The sequence below is a fragment of the Natrix helvetica genome (genome assembly GCF_964273705.1).
Source record: "Natrix helvetica genome assembly, chromosome: 3".
Classification (NCBI taxonomy): domain Eukaryota; kingdom Metazoa; phylum Chordata; class Lepidosauria; order Squamata; family Natricidae; genus Natrix; species Natrix helvetica.
The window spans coordinates 961,319-976,247 of record NC_138549.1 but is presented as its reverse complement, the minus strand read 5'-3'; the positions used below and the strand labels follow the sequence as shown (position 1 = coordinate 976,247).

Sequence of the window (14,929 nt, the reverse complement as noted above, 5' to 3'; positions counted from 1 at the left end):
AATGAATGGCTTCCTTTCCCCTGGTGACCATGGGAATAAATAAGAAGCAGAAAAGCAGGAGAAGGGAAGGAGAGGCTAACTGGGCTATTCGGCTTCCCGGCTCAGGAACTCTTTTCCCAGCTCCGAAGCTCCCCCCCCCGGACTCCCCTCCCCCTGTTGATTTCCTCCTGCAGATCACAGGCCATATTGGCTTCTCCAACAGCCCCCTTCCAAGGGAGGGGCAGGCCGCTTGCCAGGTGCAGCCAAAGGGCTCGCCTGTTTCTCAAAGCTGAAACTCCAGCCGATTAGCTACCCACAGGCCTGCAACGGGTGGGGGAGAGCAGGTTCTCCCCCCCCCCTCAATCCATCAAGCATTCTGACAGAGAGAGAAGGCAATGCAGAAGGGTGGAAAGAAGGGAAACCTTTCTACACATTGGAAGCGGATTATTTTATCTTTGGCAAAGTTTTTCAAAAAAAGTCATTCAAACTCTGTCTACAAACTGTGGGGTCGTTTTAAAATTTGGTCTTTTAAAAAGAAAAACTCACAACTTTATCGACACTCAGGTCTTGCAAAATGGAAGGCAACACAACTTGAGAGACCCAGAGGGGTTGTGGCCTTACCAACTCATAAGTGGTTGCTTACTATTCATCTTCTCTTTTGTGCCCTTCCTTTCTTCCTCCCTCCCTCCTTCTCTCCTTTCCATCCATCCATCAATCCCTCCATCCACCCACCTGCCATCTATCTTCCTTCCTTCCTTCCCCCTCCTTTCCATCCATCCATCCATTCACCTGCCATCTATCTTCCTTCCTTCTTCCTCCCTGCCTCCCTCCCTCCTTTCCACCCACCCACCCACCCACCCACCCACCTGCCTTCCTTCTTCCTTCCCCTTCATTTCCATCCATCCACCTGCCATCTCCTCCTCCCTCCCTCCTTTCCTTCCTTCCATCCATCCATCCATCCTTTTCTCAAAGGAAGAAGGAACTTGAAGGAGAGAAGAAGGTGGCTCTAATCTCTCCTTGGATGTTCCTTCTGAGCAACTATTTTCTCCCAGGGGGTTGAAAATCAGCCCCACAGACTTGGTCTTAGCACACAGGAACCCCCAACTGAGGAAAACAGAAAATGCTCCCTTGGAGGGATCCGATTCAGGACGAACCTTTATCACTGCTGGGTCTATCAAGGTTCTCTTCATGATGTTTACCTCTGTCTTCAGAGTCGTCACCTTCATCTTCATCATCATCTTCGTCATCACCCGATGACGGGGATTCTTGAAATGGAAAGAAAAACAGGTGAGAATTGTTTCTGAAAATAAGTTTCTGAATATACTTGTGCAAACATCAGAACATAGAATTTGTGGGACCTCAGCAAATATTTTCTCAATTAAAAAAGATCTTCTCCATGAAGCTTTATTTTCTTCATGGCCTCATCACACGTCTCCAGACATGGCCAAGATACAAAATGTCACCAAAAATGGATTTAAAGCACGGAAGGGTCCGTAAACAGGGGTTAGACTAGATCAGAGGTTCTTAACCTTTTTGAATGAATCGCCCCCTTGAGCCATTGAGGAAGTTATCATTGCCCCCTCCCCCAACATAACCTCTCAATCACAACACAGGGAAATCATTCTTCAATTTATGCAAACACATCTTTTGTTTTCTTTAAAACTGTCATCAGGACATATCGATGCAAATAATTTATTTCAAGTCTTTTCCCCATATTTCAACTGTGTGAAAAATTCTGATGCCACCCATCACTTTACTCCCAAACTTCGTGATACATGTATTTCATTATTATCTTATTTATTCAAGACACTTAAATGCAATGACCACTAGGGGAAAAAAATTCAATTGCAAGAAAATGAAATGCCCGAAAAAAACAGGAACATTTAATGATTTAACTACAAGTGAATTTTAAGACGCAAAAACAAATATAAAAAGGGCATAAGAACAAACCGCAATGCAGGAACTAAGAATTTCAAGATGAAAACACTGAAACTAAATAAAGATTCAAGGAAAATATATATTCATGCACACTGTAAAAAGGGTTAAAAAGACACAAAGAAAACTTCTACAGAAGCAAAGCAACAAAACTCAGAGTGACAAATGTAATGCCTTAAGCTGAAGAAAAAAAAATATATATCTACACAAAAAGTTTACACGAAGAGCATAACAAGAAAAATTGAAACCATAAAACCGAGAAAATATAATATCGAACTGGAGTGCACGCTAAAAAAGTACAATACAAAGAGACACACAAAATGTTTTGCAGAGCACAACAAGAATTTGAAAACGAAGCCGAAAACTCAAACTGGAACGTGAAATCCAACGCAAGCAAATACAACGATAAGAGCTGAGACAATTATTAATGAAAAAAAATGTATGTATACAAAAAGCAAAAAAAAAAAAAAAAAAAAAAAAAAAAAAAAAAAGAACATCAGACTTCCGGTTCCGGCGGCTACGGCGACAGGCAGATCGCTGCCTGCTCCAGCTCTCCCGGTGGGCTTCCCCCGCTTCTGGGGGGGCACAAGACGCCTTGGAGGGGCGTCTTGCCGAAGGAACGGCTCGCGGAGGGTCCTGGCGTCGGCGGCGGCTGGCGGGGGCTCCTCCGCTTCGTTCTAGGCATCGGGGAGCAGTTTTGGAGGACGTGCGTGCGCACGCGTCTCGCCCCATGCCGATCGGAGAACACACTTCCGAACGAAGCAGCGGCAGTATGGTGAGAGGCTTCCTTTCTGCATTCCTTCGCTTTTGAATTGATGAACTTTTCAGCACTTTTAAAAAGTTAAACTTTCGGATCCTTGCTAGAGGTGCGGCTAGAGGGAGGGGGATTTCCCCCCCTCCCTCGGACAAGCGGCTTGAAAAGACTTTCCTTCCATCCCCAGAGAGGAGGAGGGGGGAGAGCCAACTAATGATGCCTCACCCCTATAAAAGTGATTTTCATTCGACCTAGCTCCAGAACTAATGGATGAACTGAGAACTTTTTGAACTTTTAAAAATTTTACTATGCCTCTGAGCCCAAAGCTGGCAGGGCAAGATGGCACACTTCCGTTGTCTTCATGAACTGTGAAACCTGACTCCACCTTTAAAATTCAGGCTTCCGGTCTTTGTCTCCGAGTCACCCAGAGGAATTTCTTGTGGATTGCTACTTTCTGAACTCTTTGGAGAAAAAAAAACTTTCATCTACTGCTAGAGTGACTAAAGAAATCCCCATCTGTTTGGATCCTCTGCCTTCTGAATTCGCCTGCCTGCTCTACCTCTCCAGCTGCCCAGTCTCCACTTTGACTGATCTCCTTGCTTCATAAACCATGTCTCCAAAAAGACCACCTCCTGGAAAGCCTGGCTTTGCTACTTCTGCTCCAACGTCTGCAACGTCTAGTCCAGCTACACAGTCAAAGATATCAGAATTGATGCAACCCAAGACTACAGAGATAGACTTCCAACAAATGCTTCAACAAATTTTACAAGGCCAGGAGGAAATTAAGAAACAGTTAAGGGAAATGAAAGATGAAATTAAACAGAATCAAGCCCAAATCTTTAAGAACTCACAGAGACTGGACCTTGTGGAGGGTGGGGTGGCGGAGGCGAGGGGGGGGGTAGAGGCCTTACAGAAGGGGAACAAAGAACTTGACATCCAACAAATGAAAGCAGAGTTTGAAAGAATGTCCTTTTATCTTAGATTTCAAAATGTAATAGAAGCAGATGGGGAAAATATAAGGGACATTATGACTAACATTCTAGCTGAATACATACACAAAGACAAACAGCAGATGGAATGGGAGATAGATCTAGCTTATAGAGTGAATTCAGCATATGCCAGAACACATAATGTACCCAGGGAGGTTCATATTAAATTTCTTAGGAAAACCACAAGAGATGAAATTCTGGGTGTACAAAGGGGGCAAACACTGACATACCACGATAGGGAGATAACCATTCTAAAGCAGATTCCCAAAAAAATTAGGGAAAAAAGGAAAAGTTATTCGCAATTGGCGAATAAATTATACCAGAAGGGGGTGTGGTTTAGATGGTTGATGCCTGAAGGTATGCTGATATTCTGGGAGGAGACAAGAATCAGAATCAACACACCCATAGAGGCACAGGCCTTTATGGAAAAAAACAAAGCGAACCTAGAAAAAACAGATGACACTACAACGGTTATACAGGACACGGGAGGGGCCGGAGCTCTGCCAGCGGGGGGTGAAGGGGCAACACCAAGAAAGCTCAGATCACAAAAATAAATAAGAAAACCACAATGTTATAAACAGACCGAAAGTATTAATGAATTTACAACTAGACTATATATTATAATTATATAAACTGATTGAAAAGTATTTTTTCTAGAATTAATATGCTGATTTTTTTTATGACTATGTAATAAGGTTTGATATTTTGATGTAACCTAGGAGTCTGGAGGGAGGGGGCGTCTGCCATACTTGCAACTGCCAAAATTTGTAACTATTCCACTTACCCTTTTCCGCATAAATGTTTTTAAAAAAACCAATAAAACTTCTTGAAAAAAAAAAAAAAAAAAAAAAAAAGAACATCACAGGCTGCCTTGTGCTTGGTGAACTGATGCCAATTTCTTGATGTCTGGAACCATTTTTGTTAATCTCATTCTTAAATCACCGCACTCAGTAATCTTCAACATGTTCCTTGACTTAGAAAGGATCCGTTGGATGGCGCTGAAGCCCCTCTCCACTAAGTAAGTGGAAGGAAAGGCTAAAAGAAGCAACTTAACTTCCTCCCACAATATTGGGTAAGTGTTCCTCATTTTCACCCAAAAAGCTTCGCAGCCTAACTCTGAAAATGTGATTGGGCTTCACAGTCATATTTCAGATCCGTCAGTGGCTCTTGCAGTTTGGGATGAAGTTGTGCAAAGTTTGCTGTGAAAGGATTTAGCACCCAAGTGGGCACTTCCAGATTTATCAGATCATAGAATCTGGTTTCCATATCTTCTTTTAGTTGCTTCAAAAGGCAGCAAAAAACGTCCACATCTTCTGCTTGGAGTTGACGTTCATTACCAAGGCTTGGGAACTGATGCAGCTCCTGGCGACTCATATTGCTTGCAAGGAGGTCCAGTTTGGAAATAAATGAGCAGATGACTCCTTTGGCCTTAAGAAAATTGATTTTATCTCCTTGCAGCTTTACGTTCACTTCATTCAGCTTGTCAAAAACATCGGCGAGTTAAGCTACATCCAGACGTCAAAGTTTAAGAGAACTGTTTAGACTTGGATCAATGGATTCAAGAAATTCGACAACTGTGTCAAAAAGTTCATGGAATCACCGCAAACACTTTCCTTTTGAAAGCCACCTTACTTCGGTGTGCAAAAGGAGATGTTCAAACTCCTCATCATTTTCTTCACAAAGCTTGTGAAAAAGTTGGTTGTTCAAAGCATTTGACTTAATTTTATTCACAGCGTTAATGACGTAACGAATAGACTCGTGCAAACGGCCACTCAAATTTTTTGAGACAAGGTGCTGCCTATGAACGACGCAATGGACAGTCATAACTCCAGGTACAACCGATTTTAGATGAGCTTGAAATCCGCGATATCGTCCAACCCTGGATGCAGCTCCGTCGGTTGCACAGGCCACGACATTTGTCAAAGGGATGTTTTCCCATTAAAAAACTCTTCAACCCTTTTAAATATCGAAGAACCTTTTGTGTCGGTGGCTAAATTTCAAGCAAATAACAGTTCTTCCCCGATCTCTTCATTCCCGTTGATGAAACGGACATAAGCCAATAACAAGGCTTCATTTTCACGAATCGTTGGCTCATCAATCTGCATCACGAATTCTGTACTTTTCAAGGTGTCAATAAGCTTTTCTTCCACATCAGCAGCCGTTTCATCAATTCTTTTTGATACGGTGTCATTGCTCAAAGGAATCGATTGCGTGAAAGGGCTTGCGCTGGGCCCCAACATGGTGGCAACAATCTGTTTCACTGCTGGTAAAATCAGCGTTTCTCCGATAGTGTGAGGTTTGCCACATTTTGCTCTCAACGAAGATACTTCATAGGAACAAGTGAGCCCCTTGTCGGCGTTGAGTGACGATTTTCGAAATAACCTCTCAACAGTGCTGCGACCCTCAAACTTGGCCTTTAAGGATTGGAAAAACGATAGCGGTTTGTCGGCTTTATCCGAATGAATTCTTACCAAATGGTCTTTCAGTCGGGAAGGCTTCATCGCTTCATTTGAAAATGTTTTCTCACAAAGAAGACAAAACGGAAGCTGTACGTTGGAAGGAGACGGAATGAAACCCAATTTTAAGTATTCCGTTGAATATTGGCGACACTTCCTCTTCTCGGCCATGTTGAGAGGTCTTCGAAATGAAAGGCGCTAACTGCAAATTAAATTTTCAACTGCACTGGAACACTATAAAACACACGAGGACGTCGATAAACCTAGTATCAACATTTATGTTGACATTACAGCTGACATCACGGGGGACAGCCACTCAGACTGCGATGTTTCGAAAGAAGCGCTCGCTACTCCATCACTGCTCATTCTGGCCAATGGTGCGCCACTGTATGGGTAGAGTGATAGAGGCTGCTGCGAACGTGCATGAAGATGAGCAATGCATATTCACATATGTACGGCGTTCTGTACTGAAGTTAGCTGGAGAAACATTTTAAAACACAGTTCAATCCACTAATAGCGAGCGATCTGATGTTTTTGTATGACAGATATGCAGTGGTTCACTGTATGAAAAAAGTCTCAAAAGTGTCCCCAAAACTTCTCGCTCCATCACCCCCATATCGCACCCCTTCTGTTCCTTTGCCCCCGCATCACCCCTTTTCGTTTCACTGCCCCCCTGAAAAATGAAATCTCCCCCTGGGGGGGACGATATCATATCACCCAGGTTAAGAACCACTGGACTAGAAGACCTCCAAGGTCCCTTCCAACCCTCTATGTTATGTTCTGGCCTTCCCTGGCCTGTGTCTTAGAGGGCACCTTTGCTTTTGAAGCAAGATTAGACTGAAATGCTTCCATTCGGGGTTCAAATCAGCCCACCACGTTCTTTCTACACCAATTTCATTTTTATTTTTTAATTCCCCTAAATATCCTCTTTTCACCTTCTTCTCAGAAGACTGGCTGCACAATGGGAGACCCCCACCTGCCTCTCCCAGCTTAGGAGACCAACCTACAAAAGAATAGAATCAAAGGAGGCACAGTAAAAATTAAGTCAAAATTATAAGCATTCTAAGGCCCAAGTTGTCCAGTGAGAGACTTTCCCTTTGGTTAGCATATTGTAGTCATTTGGCTTTCCAAATGTGGAATAAGCTAAAGTCGTTTGAAATAGGGTGGAGGTTTTTTTTGTCCGTGTTCAGCACAAACATTCTTTTCATGAAGAAAACCATTAGAATTCCCTGCAAGTGGAAGGCCAGGATGCTCCATCCAACCCTCTGGACGGATTTCAATCTGTATTGTCCCCTGAAACTCTTTTTCTACAGCTGCCTATGGAGAACATGCGAGTCTGTTTGCTTACAGAGGCTTTGGAAATCTTTCTTAAGAAACCTCAGCGTTCCTAGGAAGGGTGTGCCAGCAATATATTATATAGTCTTTCTTTTCTCTCTCTCTCTCTCTCTCTCTCTCTCTCCCTCCCTCCCTCCCTCCCTCCCTCCCTCCCTCCCTCTCTCTCTCTCTCTCTCTCTCTCTCTCTCTCTCTCTCTCCACGGTCACGGTTGCATTAAGTCATACACAGTAAAAAGGCTTCCACGGAGCATTTTTTAATTAAGCATTATTTTTCTCAGTTTGAAAGGAGTAATTTAGACGCTGAAGCAACTGAAGCTTCATTAAGGTGTACTTAAAGTCCTGGGGAACTCCCAGCTTTGGACCCTGATGCTACCAAAAAAGGAGATTTGGTAACCTAGATAGGGCAACTTTCAATATTCTGTTCTTTTCCCTGGAACTATAAGTTCCCTCCCCCCCCCCCCCCCGTGTAGTGTAATGTTTGATTTGCCTGCACCAGAGAGGTTTCCTCTCCGTAGAGATCATGTTTCAAGAGGAAAGAGAGGAGTCTACGGTGGTTCCAGAATCCAGATCTGCAAACCTTCTCATCAGTCCTTCCTGTGGTTCCTTTTGAATTACGGTACAATTTTGCTGCGAAATGCTTTGGAAGAATTACAGTGGCAGTTGTGTAAGACAAAATAATTTTAATTAAGCGACTAACGGGTGTAAGATCATTAAAGAGAGACCCAAGCTAGAGCAAAAGAGAAATTTCTCAACAGTTAGAATAATTAATCAGTGAAATGGTTGGCCTCCAGAACTGTTGAGTCCTCCTTCACTGGAGGCTTTTAAGGAGAAATCGGACAACCATTTGTCTGAAATGGATCTCCTGCTTGAACAGGGGGTTGGACTAGAAGACCTCCAAGGTCCCTTCAAGCTCTTATTCTGTTATTCTGAATACGGCTGCCCTAAAGATTTGGAAAAACAAAATTCAGTAGATTTTGGGACGTCACTCATTCTCTCAACTGAGAGAATTTCTCAAGAAGATGGAGAAATCTGTGAAAACAAAGAGCCCTTCCCCCACGGAGCTGATAAAGTAATTAAATCAAGATTTGAGTACATATTATGGGAGGCATTCCTGCTATCTCCCACCTCTAAGATCCTGGGATTGTCCCACTCGGATTCAGTGTCTTTGTTCTGTCCCTGATGCTTATCTTCCGATTCCTGTTTACTTTTGCTGGAGTTAGGCAGATCATGAGCGACTCAATGTAGTTTTGGCATGGAGCAATGTGCAAAGAAGAGGGAAGGCAGACTCCCCTGAGGTTTCTGTTGACGGATGTGTGAACCCATGAGTTAGGACCAAAGAAGCCGAAGCCTTCAACCCATAGGGCCATAAGTCCCCATGGGAAACCTCCTCATCCTGGGTGGGCAGGATTAATTTATGAACCAGGTTGCCTTGGTATACGCCAAGGGTTCCCAACCCGTGGAAGTTCCAGCTGGCTGGACTTCAACTCCCAGAGTTCTCAGCACTGGCCACCCCGAGTGTGGAATTCTGGGAAGTAAAGTCTGCACGAGTAGAAGTCATCCCAGCTGGGAAACACATGTAGGGCATCAAAATGTAGGCGATGCGGGGGGGGGGGGGTTCAGGTGTATGTTGCGCAGGGCTGTAAAATAATTGTGGGACATCAGTTGGGCAGTTGTGACTCCTAAAATGACCCCATTATTAACCTGCTCTCCATCTCTCTTTCTTTCCTGGAGATTAGGGATGGATGGACAACGGGTGTTCTGAGACAGGGCTCACCCCTCCTTTTTAAATGCCCCCAGGGACTCAGATGGAGGAGTTTTAAAAGTTGAAAATTAAACCAAGGGGGTCCTTAACTCCACGTTAAACAACTACTATGTGTTAAATATTGATTTGATCCTTCAAACATTACGTGAGATACAGGGTGCATCAGTAAAACATGATTTTGGGGGGTGGGGGGATATGATTGTATGTTTCCATGCCCAACCCTGCTTTGAAGCAGCCTCTTCAATGAAATGTGCGGGAGCTTTTATTTACAGTCCCAAAGCTGCTTGTTCAGCTATGACTTTTCAAGGATCCAAAATCATTTATACCAACCTATTTAACGAAGCCAAGGAGATTCATTAAAAGAAGATTATGCAAATGTAAAGCTATTGGTACCAGTGGCAAATTGAGGGATTCTCCAGGGCAGCCAACCTTCCTCAGTCCAGCTCTGAGGGCAATACTCAGGCCAAGGGGAAGCAGCCTGCTTGCAAATGTCCTCCTTCGTTTCCTTCCGACTTTCTACAAGATGTTTTAAATGTTTAGAAAGGAAACATTTCTCTGAGGTGGTATAGGGCTTCCTGCTTGAGCAGGGGTTGGACTAGAAGACCTCCGAGGCCCCTTCCAGCTCTGTGATTATGAAGCACCAATTCCAGCCCAGCTGCAACGTTGGCTAGATGAACGTAAACTTGGGTGATCCACCATAAAACCTCACCTCTGCTACTACAGGGGCTTACATCCAGCCAGACCCAGCAGATAATCTGTTTCCTGAATAAGCAAGGGAGGGGCATTTTGGAGCCTAGGTGTGAGATGGCTAAGGGGGATCCTAGATGTGTCCACAACGGCGGTTTGGCTGCCTACAACAACCAAGTTGGGCTTTGACACTAGTCAAGGTTGAGGCTACAGTCCTGACCTCACCTGCTAAGACTTCCACCCTCCTGATGCTGCCTCTCCTTCTTTAAGCAGCCGGCCCTTTGAGAAACTGCAGCCAGCTTAAGGGACTTTGGGCTCTGAAGAAATGGTGGGGTTGCAAATAGAGACACATATTTCTGCTTTCTCTTCAGATTGTATAAATCTTCTCCATTCAGCGGCAACAATGGGTTTTGGCTCCTGGTTTGTCTCGCCCCATTTACCAAATATATTAAGCTACTGGTTGCTCCGGATCCAATCCCTCTTGGCCTGAACATGCAATGCGGGGCCCAATCGTTTGTCTAAATAAGGAACTGAAGTGTATCTGTGCCTGTTCATCCTTTCTGCCTCATGTCTTCATTCATAAACAGAGGAGCACTGTTCCATTCAATAGCCTCATGTCGCCTGCCGAATGCGGTTTAAGGCAGAGAAAGAGCAGTGGACGTGGCTTCACTTGGGCTTAACTTTGGCCTACCTCAATTCATAAATCTTACATTCAAGGGAGTCTCTTTTTACAAGATGCTATGCCGTTTTCTAAAGGATAAGAAGATAAGAGAATGGGAAATTAAACAACCCCACATCTATGAAAGAATGCACGAAGGGTTTTTTTGAACTACAAGGCTTAGTTATTCTCCCTTTAAAGTCCATGTACTATCCTGATATTTTTTCATTTGGAGTCCATTCGGATTCATGTCACTGGATGGTAGCAATGATTTTCTTAGTTATGTATATTAAAAGTTTTGTTTCTTTTTTCAGTCTTTTGTTTTCACTTGGAATGCAAATTCTTAGAACTCATTCCTGGCTGTTAAATTTGAATAGAATAGAATAACAGAGTTGGAAGGGACCTTGGAGGTCTTCTAGTCCAACCCCCTGCTTAGGTAGGAAACCCTGTAGCGTGACTTTATTCCATTTTAATGCAATTGAACGAAGAAGTATTCCGATGATCCAGGTACCTTCTAAGTGTTTGGGGAAAGAAAAAAAATGTGATGAGACTGAATTTAGCTTCTGGGGGAATTGACAGTGTGAAATACCCTCCTTTCATTTCACAGGAGTATTTTCAATCAGTTTAGAGAAAAATGAGTGTATGGAATAAAGAAAACTCAAGTTTTAATCTAATCAGGCTGAATTCCTAAGATGTACTGGAGAATTTGCTGGGTTGGTGATCAGCCTCAATACTTGCCCAATTATGCAAATATAAGTTATAAGCAGAAACACTAATAGAAATATATAATGTTGACCCTCTTACCATGAAGAGCTTTCATTATGGGGTCATCTACTTAAAATAGCAGGTAAATATTTTGGGGAGGGTAACATGACTTTCTTATCTTACTTTGCATCATGTAGATTTTGAAGAAGCTTTTTAAAAATGTGCAGAATTTAAAAAAAGAGTTTGATTCACACTGTTTCTTGGCAATTAGACTCAAACTTTTCTTATTTAAATTATTTGCATCAGGTTATGGACAAGTTAATAAAATTAATAAACCACCCTGTAATTATTTACATGACCTCCAGAACAACTATTAAAATGCCCTGCCCTGGTAAACAAATGAAAGAATGTTTGAAATATTATGAATTCTACAGTCTTAAAATTAGGTAACAAAATAACCGGTTTGTATGTACAAATTTAGGGGGTCTCGGAGAATGTTTGGTAATGGTTTGCATGTTCTCATGTGGGATATTTTTATGATCCCTGCTGGGTTGCAATGGGAATAAAAAAAGAGGATTCGAATGACATGTTCAGACAACCACCCTGATTCCCTTTTGCCCTCCCTACATGGTACGGAGTGCATTCCACAACCTGCATGAACATAAGTTTAAATTTAACTCATTTCAGCTTAGAATTCAAGGGTGCATAATGTGAAACTCCAAGTGCAGAGTGTGCTCCCATTTCCAAAAGTGGCTCTTGAATGCTGCTTTTTAATATGCTGAAATATTAATGCAGATGCAAAGGAGAATTACATTAACCCATGTGGTACAGGGTGCATTTGTTGCACTAACAGACGGGAGACCCCACCCAAATTATGCCCACAGCCTTGAAGCCCACCAGAGGCCATTCTTCCTCAGACCCAACCCGTCTCACAAAGAGAAATGAGGAGGAAGCAAGGCTACTCTTGTGAATTTTTGGAGGAGGCATGGGTTAAAAATCTAATCAATAAATACAAACTAAAATGAAATTGATGTAATTCAGTTCCAATCCTGCCCGTTTGTCTTTGCTCCTTTACTTACTAAAAAGCATTCAATCGATTAAAAAAACGTACACTCTACCGTCACCCAAAGAAAGAACCGACTTTATCCGAGAGCGTGCAAGAAATCTGTATATTAATCCTTTCGATCAAAGCAGAGTTTGACCAAAGTACCAACTCACATCGCTGGGGTAAAACTCTTCCAAAACAAGCCTTTAAGTAGGATCAACTTGTGCGAACACAAACATAAGGAATGGCAATAACCTCTATTTACTGTCAAAACCTGGCTGTCAAAAGGAACCCAGGCTTAGCAGCAAGAAGCGCCATACACAAAGTGAAACAATGAAAGGATTAAAATTCACAAAGAGGGAAGGGAACTGGTTAATCTGAACTGTGATGCAGCCGGATTGAACAAGTGTAAATATTTAACGACTTGGAAGCCTTCAACGCTTCTCCCTGTAAAGCAATACCAATTGTGCATTTCTCTCCAGAGAATAATCTTCCGCCAATAAGAGGCAAACTTTCCCTCCATCAAACCTGCCAGGATAATTTAGCATTGAGGAGGCTATTAAATCTGTGTGTGAAGCTACAGAAAAAGGGCATCACAACAGAACAGGCACAACGGGCTCCATATCTCCAGCTGGCACAGCCACAACGGATCCTGTATTCAGATGTTATTGTCTCTCCTCTCCTAAACGTAGATGGCAGAGTCCTGAATCTTGCCAGGGTGAAGGCAGGCACTCCGGCACGGGACATGTGAAATGTTAATTAGCTAGAAAGACTGAGCGGTCTTTCATATAGACCACCCTGGCAGGGAAAGACAGGTTGCTTCAATAGCAAGTTGGAAGAGGAGGGAATCCAAATGTTCCATTGAAAGGCCATCAAAGATCCGATTGAATGTTCCTCCTCTGGCTCCGGATATGGAGAGCCATTCTAAGAGTCACCAGGGATCCCTTATGGAAGGCAAACGTTGACTAGGACCTGAGGTGGAATTCAAACATTGGTGGCCCTCCAATGGCACAACTAAGGGGACATAAGACTGACATGAGTGACTCACCTGAGGGCGGTTTTCTTGCAGATGTTTCATGACCCAAACTAGGTAACTTCATCAATGCTGATGTTGCTAGCTAGTGATGATGTTACCTAGTTTGGGTCATGAAACATCTGCAAGAAAACCACCAAGCTCAGAGAGCACCAAGGACCTCACAGTTGTCCTCCTCCTCCTCCTCCTCCTCCTCCTCCTCCTCCTCCTCCTCCTCCTCCTCCCTGTAATCCCACTTCCCTTCTAGTACTGATGATGTTACCTAGTTGGGTAATGAAACATCTTCAGGAAAACAAGCAAGCTCAGAGAGCACCAAGGACGCAACAGTCTTCTTTCTCCTCCTCCCTTCCTTCCCCCTCTTCTAACATTGACAATGTTCCCTAGCTGGGTCATAAAACATCTGCAAGAAAACCACCAAGCTCAGAGAGCACCAAGGGGCCCTCATTTCAACCTTGAGTTGCAAATATTCTCCTTCATTGCTACTGACTCACCTGTAACTCGGACCGTGAAGTTCCTGAGCATTTCCACCGAATGCCTCTTCTTGCAGCTGTATCGGCCTGAATCATTGTAGGACACATTTATAATCCTCAATAGTTTTTGACCAATGTGAGTCCGGTTGGTAAGCGAAATCCCAACGCCCTCTTTATACCAGAGGAGAGATACAGGTGAGTCCGGAGTATTGCACTGAAGTTCAACTGTATCGCCACTTCCAACCACCAACTCTTCGAGGAAACCTGTTTCACTTCTTAAATCATCTGCAAGAAAGATATTTTAAGAAAAAGATAATCAGGTTCTTGAGCCGTTGAGATACATTAAATCAGATTATACAGTAGCATTGATTGTGTACCACCATAAGAACATTGACCGATTATGTACCATCATGTCCATGTTGATTCTTAGGAACCGCACAGGTAGGTTTAATTTAATTTAATTTAATTTTAATTTATTGGATTTATATGCCGCCCTTCTCCCAAAGGACTCAGGGCGGCGTACAACATTAAAAAGCACACATCCCGAAAGTTAAAAAGAAATTGAATAGGTATTCTCCAGGGTAGTCTCCAGGATGTTCTAATCATGTCACGGGATAAAGATCAGTGTGTAGGCGAGGTTCTCTCCAAATGACTTTTCACAATTTTCTTTATCGCTAGCTACTGGTGTCCAAGAAATCTTTGATTGCTTTTTTAGAACAATCAACCAGTGGAACAGAAGTTGCCTCCAGAAGTTATGGGTGCTCCATCACTGGAGGCTTTTAAGAAGAGACTGGACAGTCATTTGTCAGAAATGGTATATGGTTCGCCTGCCTGAGCAGGGGGCTGGACTAGAAGACCTCCAAGGTCCCTTCCAATTCTGCTACTCTGTTACCCTTGCATCTGCTCATTTTGCTTCTCACTTCAAGCCTTATCTGGATTTTTAAAGCTCTTATTAGCCAAACCTGTACACAGTGCACCTTCCCTCCATCTTCCCAACCTGTTCCTAAAATCGGCTCCATCGTCCCCTTCCTCATTCCTCTGCTTGCTATTTCCTCTCCTCTATTCTATACATGGCCTTTCCATCCCAGGATTGATCTGTGGAACATTTGCAGCATAAGGAA

At 43.2% G+C, this 14,929-nt stretch overlaps 1 protein-coding gene across 9 annotated transcripts in view; it reads right to left on the bottom strand.

Moving 5' to 3' along the window:
• The window catches only part of FGFR3 (fibroblast growth factor receptor 3), a 68,834-nt gene that overhangs the window by 27,239 nt on the left and 26,666 nt on the right, over positions 1–14,929 (bottom strand). For 5 of the 9 annotated variants that reach the window (XM_081946747.1, XM_081946748.1, XM_081946749.1 and 2 more), the window contains exons 2-3: positions 13,830–14,093; positions 1,134–1,244 (exon numbers count right to left, since the gene is read on the bottom strand). In XM_081946747.1, the coding sequence (XP_081802873.1) occupies positions 1,134–1,244; positions 13,830–14,093 (375 nt within the window). The remainder of the gene's footprint in view (positions 1–1,133; positions 1,245–13,829; positions 14,094–14,929) is intronic. The other 4 variants (XM_081946751.1, XM_081946752.1, XM_081946753.1 and 1 more) reach the window with 1 other exon arrangement.